This window comes from Arachis hypogaea, chromosome 11 (assembly GCF_003086295.3).
Source record: "Arachis hypogaea cultivar Tifrunner chromosome 11, arahy.Tifrunner.gnm2.J5K5, whole genome shotgun sequence".
In the NCBI taxonomy this organism is placed as follows: domain Eukaryota; kingdom Viridiplantae; phylum Streptophyta; class Magnoliopsida; order Fabales; family Fabaceae; genus Arachis; species Arachis hypogaea.
In genome coordinates this window covers 104,239,190-104,246,404 of record NC_092046.1, presented here as the reverse complement: position 1 = coordinate 104,246,404, position 7,215 = coordinate 104,239,190, and the positions used below count along the sequence as shown (strand labels likewise).

The 7,215-nt window shown below is 36.5% G+C and overlaps 2 protein-coding genes across 5 annotated transcripts; one reads left to right on the top strand and one right to left on the bottom strand.

The window, feature by feature from the left end:
- Positions 1–1,331: 1,331 nt before the first annotated feature.
- Positions 1,332–5,556, top strand: LOC112722329 (probable apyrase 7). Of its 4 annotated transcripts, XM_072207068.1 has the most exons (5): positions 1,398–1,539; positions 1,737–2,849; positions 3,375–4,476; positions 4,801–4,880; positions 4,981–5,556. In XM_072207068.1, the coding sequence occupies exons 2-3, from the start codon at positions 2,036–2,038 to the stop codon at positions 3,923–3,925; spliced, it is 1,365 nt and encodes a 454-aa protein (XP_072063169.1). In that variant the 5' UTR covers positions 1,398–1,539; positions 1,737–2,035; the 3' UTR covers positions 3,926–4,476; positions 4,801–4,880; positions 4,981–5,556. The 4 variants fall into 4 exon arrangements, with proteins under 4 accessions (XP_029146064.1, XP_072063168.1, XP_025629102.1 ...); XM_029290231.2 differs by having other exon boundaries at positions 1,332–2,849; positions 3,590–4,476; XM_072207067.1 differs by having other exon boundaries at positions 1,372–2,849; positions 5,038–5,556.
- LOC112722330 (uncharacterized) lies at positions 4,997–6,126 on the bottom strand. Its single transcript, XM_025773318.2, has 2 exons — positions 5,927–6,126; positions 4,997–5,441 (listed from the first exon to the last, which is right to left on the bottom strand). Exons 1-2 carry the CDS (start codon positions 6,124–6,126, stop codon positions 4,997–4,999), a joined length of 645 nt encoding a protein of 214 aa, XP_025629103.1.
- Between the last annotated feature and the right edge of the window lie 1,089 nt (positions 6,127–7,215).

Here is a 7,215-nt window from a genome sequence, read left to right as displayed (position 1 = left end):
TGGATTAGGGTGTGTTTTCAAAACCTTATCGTGGAACTAACCACATCCTAATAATACGATTTTAATTTTAATCCACTAATTTATTCCCAGGCAGTTTTGTTTTGACAGGTTTGGTTGAGGCCACAACTCTTCCATATCTGGGAATTCGACCTGAGGTGCTTAGTATGGATGAGAAAGCAGAGTTACTCTTTTTAGATCAGGGGTATGCTAATACCAAATACCTACCTCTCACTTATTTGCTTTTATAACTTTGGTTTTGAGTTAATTATTTTGGCAGCATCACATCACAACTGCTGCTGTACTCGGAATTATATATGCCATTGCCAGCAATTTCCAGCCACTCCCTCAAGACTTGTTCAAATATGGTATGATCAGTTAACAACCCTTCAATTATATCAAGATTTCTAAGGTTAACATTTGTCACTTCAATTAAGTTCATACTTCATAGTCACTTGTTTCACATCTAAATGTTGTTCTAGAATCCACCTTTTTTCTCTAAAGCTTGTCTTACTGAGGTGTTTAGTTAGCAGTTTACTTACCTTGAAAAGTTACAATGTTATACACCTATGAGTGTTGAGGCTGAGAAGTGAAGTAGGTGGAGAAGTGAAAGTGAAAGGGCGCCAAGTGCGGATAAGAAGAAACTGCCACTGAAAGCATTGTGCGGAGTGCAGAGTGCGGATAAGAGGATCAATATCCATTTTCAGTCAGTACTTTTTACAAATAGATGGTCTGTAACTTCCACTCTTCCTCAGAAATAGCAGGATTTTCTGTTGAAATGTAATGGTGTTTTGATTTGGATTGATTGAATGGGTAGATATTATTGTGTAGTAGTGTTTCAGCTCGGAGTTCAATTTTTTAACTTCACCTTTTGATGGCTAATGCTGCTATTGATACTGAATTTTTAGGAGAAGAACCTTCGGAATCATTGTTTATGAATAGTGCTCTTAAGAGGATCCTATTAAGGACTAGTTTGACTAATTTTTAGAATTTGAGGAATGAAAATGATTTATGATTGGACTTTCAAAGACTATTTTGATTATAAAAAACTTTTTTATATGTCAAGTGATGCCACGTGTCATTGACCTGCCAGGTGGCGTGCCATGTGTCACTGATCTGCCACGTGGCATGACACGTCATCATGCCACGTGGCACTTAACATGACACGTCATCGTCCAACTGACGGAAGGACTAACGTGACCAAGTCGTGTATCTTTCGAAGACGATTTTGATTAATTTTATCTTTCAAGGACCAAAATGGAGATCGAGGTATCTTTCAGGGACGATTTTGACTATTAACTCATATTTCTAATCGCGAAAGCTTGATGAAGGATGACTTCAATATTTAGCAAGTTAGCATGATAATATAATATTGATTATTTCTAATTGCGCCCTTTTTCGTTCTTTCGTTTTTCTTTTTTAAAACTTAAATTGCCCTAAAAAGATTAACTGAAAAGAACTAAGCTTGCAGAGAACTCAGATCTGAAATTTCAATACCAACACCATTCAAAGATAATTGCGGATCAAAAATCAAAGTACCAGGTTCGTGAATCCTTTTTTCTATATTTTCATTACTACGCTTCCAAGCTACAAGTGAATTCTTCATAGTTGGAGCTGAAACACTGATCTATTATGTAACTATGGACTAATAATACATGAAAGAAATAACGGGTTTGGTATTAGATTTTTCTTTTTATATTCCCTTATTCTAATGGAATTCCCCAAATCCCCTTCCAAAGACAAACGATTCGTCAATCGCAAATGGATTTTGAGAATCCTTGCAGCAATTTTGGTCACTCTGCTGTTGTTACTGGGTTTTCATTTGGAGTCAGGTTATGGTAGAAATGGTCACTTCAATGCGGCGTCGTATTACACTGTTGTTGTGGATTGTGGAAGCACTGGTACACGGGTGAACGTGTATGAGTGGAACATTGGGGTTATAAGCAATGGTAGCTTGCCAATTCTGCTGAATTCTTATCCTGATAACAGTTCAACAACAAAGAACTCACTCTGGAAGAGTTCTTGTCAGTATCACTGTATGCAAACTGAACCCGGGTTGGACAAGTTTGTGAATGATTCTTCGGGAGTGAGGAATTCTTTGGAGCCATTGATTGCTTGGGCAGAGAATGTGATCCCACGCGAAATGCATAGGGAAACACCTGTTTTTGTTCTGGCCACTGCTGGTCTGAGGAGGCTTCCCGGAAGTGATGCCGTGCGAGTTTTGGAAGATGTTGAGGTAGTTGTGAAAGGTCATTCATTTATGTGTAGGAAGAGTTGGATAAGGGTTCTGAGTGGGAGGGAAGAAGCTTATTATGGTTGGGTGGCTTTGAATTACAAGATGGGAAGATTTGATGGTTATCAAGGTGATCGTACTTTTGGGATTCTTGATTTGGGTGGCTCATCGTTGCAGATTGTGGTAGAGGTAGACAATGGTGCTGGAGATGATTCTCATGTTATGACATCAAGGATTAGTTCAATTGAGCATAATATTGTGGCGTACTCGTTGCCTGCATTTGGTTTAAATGAAGCGTTTGATAGGACAGTTCTTATGCTCAGAAATAGTCAAATTGCAGAAGGAATTGGAAGTGTCTCTATTATCAGACATCCTTGTTTGATGTCTACTTTTGCACAAAATTATACCTGCAATTCTTGCTCTGCATTTGACGCCACATATCAGAAAAATCATAGCCAACCCAATGAAACGAAACCTCGGTCTTTACGACTTATTGGAGATCCTGATTGGGAGCAATGCAAGGAAATAGCTATTGCTTCTTCAATGAACTCAAGCAATACTAAAGTTCCACATCCAAATGCTGGCAAAGACTGCGAAGCAAGTTCATTTTCTCATATTGGTAAGTTTATATAGTTTGAATTTATACACTCCTAAGTTGTTTCGGGATGATGAAATTTTTCTCATAGCTCTTTAACTCTTTATACATTATATGTTAATTAAAAATTGCGAAATTCATTTTGGCTAAGCAAATTCTATCAGAGTTAATCACCGACATAAGTAAGAAATTTACCATTGGGTTTTTGTCTCAATTTGTCACCCTTTTACCAGAATTATCGACAGAATTATCGACAGAAAAGATCACATTAAAAAGAAGAAAAGAAGCAACAGTGAAATCCAATACTACATACACAAATTTGATACCAAAAAGGTTTACTTCTCAAGTGTTGATAACGTGAAAATGCATTACTTTTCATGATTAGCGTGTAGTCTACCCCCCTATTATCATTGTAGGGATCCCCATTGGCCCACCCACCAGAAGGCAAAAAGAACAAGGAAATCAGGGGGGTGGTTACTTTGGATTTTGTTTCCATGATTTTCACATAAAAATGCAGAAACTTATTATGCTTCATTCTGCACCTTACAGGCATCAGTCTACCTAATTTAACAGCTATTGCACACCCAATCAAGCGCTTTCATGCTTTGTCTGGTTTCTTTTTTGTCTACAACAAGCTTAATTTGAGCCCAAGAGCCAACCTAACAATGGTTTGGGATTCAGGCAAACAGATATGTTCAAATTTATGGGCTGGCTTGAGCAGTATTTCTGATAATTCAAATTACATGGGACAATTTTGTTTCCAGGTGGCTTATATGGCATCTTTGATCGACTATGGAATGTGTCTTGGCGATGTTGAAATGGTGTTTGGTCCAGGTGATGTTTCCTGGACGTTAGGAGCTGCAATGGTTGAAGGTAAATTTCTATGGTTAAATTCAACAAACCGCAAACCAGAGACTATCATCTCAACCTTAAGGAATGTCAAGGTCCTTTCTTCTCCAACTTTGCTCTTTGCTGTACTTGTATTTGTTTTATTGATTGTTAATTGTAGCCAAATCAAGCTACCAATGCCAAGCAGGAGGGCTTCTGCTTCTGGCTTATCGTTGCCAACATATACTCATATAAGACGGCGTTCTTTTTAACTATTAATTCAGTGTTCTTGATCGTTCTGACCTTTGCATAACTTCATTTTAATAAGACATGATACTAAGAGGTTTGAAACTTGGTGCTTATTTAATTGGGTCATCAAAAATTTAAAACCACACACCTAGAGGAAAGTGGCTTTTATACCAAGCTTTTGATGCCAATTGGCAAACGTTAATGAAAGATAGTGGGAAAAACTCTCACGTATTCATTGCTGATTCTTCAATTGATATATTGATATATAAGAATGATATTTGTACACCTAAAGTTATGCTATTCATGTATTTGGCAATATCTGAGATTAAGTCCGTGTAGGCTGTGAATTTGAAACTAAAGTTGGTCATAGACTCGTAGTAGCTATTCTTTAAAAATGACTGAGTGCTTGTGCAATCTTGACGTGTAATATTGCTAGTAATTTAGCCTGCTTGTAAGGGTTATTGTTTGAAAATCAATCAAACATGTGATTCATTCGTTATCTTAATTTTTCATGGGTCTGCTGGTGGATCCCGTGACGCCGGAGCTTTCACTGACTAAGGACAATTTTGTACCGGTATTTTCCACTTTACAGAAGTTAAGTTTTATTAGCTTTAAAGCAACGTTATGTCTAAAACATAGACATAGAATTGTAGAAACTCGCCTAAGCTTTGTGAAAAGTTGATTGTTGTGAAAGACATTTCATTTGGTTATTAAAAAGTAGATAAACTTCTCCTTTTTGCGGTACTTGATTGTTGTAATCCATAGTTTGTGGAGCGCGGATCGCCCCTTACTACTTGATATAGAAATTTGTACTTTTCTTTCCATACCGTTTTCTACCATCCAAATCCTATATGTAGAATTTGACTAATAAAATAATTATTTTTTCACATTCTAAAAGGAAAAACAAATGCACAAACTATAGACCACATGAAGGAGGCAGTTCCAGTTACAAAAGGGAAAAAGAAAAATATTTTTCAAGTGAGTCTGATCTCTTTTGATATTAAGTTATTAACATATAGTCATATACAAATGCTATTACAGCATATTATGATTGACAACATTTGCATCCAAATACTAGATCAACAACAATTCTTTCAATATGCTGCAACATCAACTGATTTACAACCCAAATCAGGGGCATCAATGTCGACCCAAACCTCGTTCCGGGGCTTAACGGTCTTAAAAGGAGCATCATACTGAGCAATGGAGTAAGAACTCCTGGAGGGAGTTGAGTCAGCCCAAGGGGACCTGCTGAGGCAGGTGGCAAGCTTTTGAGCTTCTTTGACAACCCTATCATCCTTGGCAAAACCAGAGAACTCTCTGACCGCAATGCAGTGGCTGGCGAATTTGTGGGGCTTGATGCTGAGTTCTGGCAATGGGAGTGGTGGGGTGGCTTGGAACTTGACAGGCAAGTAAAGACTAACATAATACCCTTGTGATTCGAGGGGTCCAGCTCCGGGGACCATTGTTGTCAGCACCGGAGCAGTCATGGGAATTCGAGAGAAGTTAAGGTTGGCACCTTGTATGAATTGAAACAACCTACAAAGGTTCAAAACAAACAACTGCTGTACTTGAACACCTAAAAGAATACGTGTATGGACACAATCATAATAATAAAATGGTTAAGAATAACAAAACTACTAAATTTTTTACATTGTCCAATGTATTAAGACAAACTTCTTGGTTTTAATCCTTGACAACAGGGGGTTGTTGATTGTGTGGCTCAAACTTTTTCTTGTGCGGTGTGGTAAATAATTCAGGTTGTTGATGGCTATGCCGGAGATGATATCGGATTTTTTTTTTCTGTTCTTGTCTTTCTTTGCTCCACCTGAGTGTTGAGTTCTTTTGTTCAAAACAAAAAAGCACTGGCCTTGAATCTTGATGACCCAAACTAAATAAATTTCAACAATCTTCAGCCTTGACGCTATAATTTTTGCAGCAATGGTTCCTAAATTCTACTAGCCCATTCTAGGATATTGAATTGAATCTTGGTGTGGATAGAAAGTAATAAATAGGTAGCATACCTATGGAAACCGTTCCAGGTGGCTTTCTGGAAGGAAAGTTGAAGAAGAGCAGGCGCGGACATCCAAACAGAGTGTTGATAGAGCCTGATCTCGAATTCCGACTCCTTGTGGATTAGTGTGTACTGCGGTGATTCGATCGCACTACAAAATGCCACCAAAAGCAGCAAGTTGACCACAAACACCGCCGCTGTCTTCTTCATCGCCATCATCTCCATTCCCCCTCGGCCTTCGCTCAACCTATCTTATGTGTCACGTTGCCAATACTGTTTCTTTTTTAATTTATTTTATTATTATTTTAGCCGTGTTTGCTCGTTTCGCTCTTTGTTTTTGCTGTTTAGACGAAAGGCAGTTTAATTATAGAATTGGAGCAGGTTTGGAGAAGGCAAAAATAGTTCGAATATACCAACGACTTATACCGTGACAAACTTTTGTTAGGTACTTAAATGATTTTTTTCCTGATAAATAAAAGTAGAATTAATCTCTATATACAAATCATTTAACTAAACAAGTCTAATAAGTCATATACACTCCCGCTCTCCTACTGTACGTTCTTCTTCTTCTCTTTCTTCTTCTTTGTCATTCTTTTGTCTTCTTCTTCTTCTCTTTCTTTTTTGTTATTTTTTCTTTAGTTATCGTCGTCACAAACACCATTTCCTCCTCTTTTTTTTTTTTCTCATTGGACTTTCTTCTCCTCCTTCCTTTTCCTCCTTCTCTTTCATCATCTTCATCATCGATATTCATCATGATCATCATCGTCATCGTGGTCTTCTTTTTATACGTATCGTCGTTATTGGTATCGTTATTTTTTATCATATTGATGACGTTGTCTGATCCAAAAATTTTGCCATAGAATTTTCTAAATTTTTCTTTGTTTTACTCTCTTAACAAGAATAAAAACAAAAAAAAAAATCAAAGAAGAAGAAACACATAATGCTACAAAATTATTTGAAAGAAAATGAACATATATTCATTCAACTAAAGAAAGAAAGAAATAAGAAAAAAGAAAAAGAAAAAGATGCAGCATTAAAAAAAATATTTCTGTGTATTTATAACAAATTTCTATGTAAAACTAAGACATTTTGTGTATTGTTAAGAAATTTTGATGTATTTGTACTGATAAGTTCTGCATAATTCAAAACCCTTCCTCTTCATTTTCCTCATTTTTTGCTGCTTCTTCTTTTTCATTATTATCATCTTTTTTTTCTTATTCATCTTTTTCTTTTTATTTTACCTTCTCAAATTTTTTCTTGTTTTACTTTTTTAATAAGAATAAAAACAAAAAAAAAAAA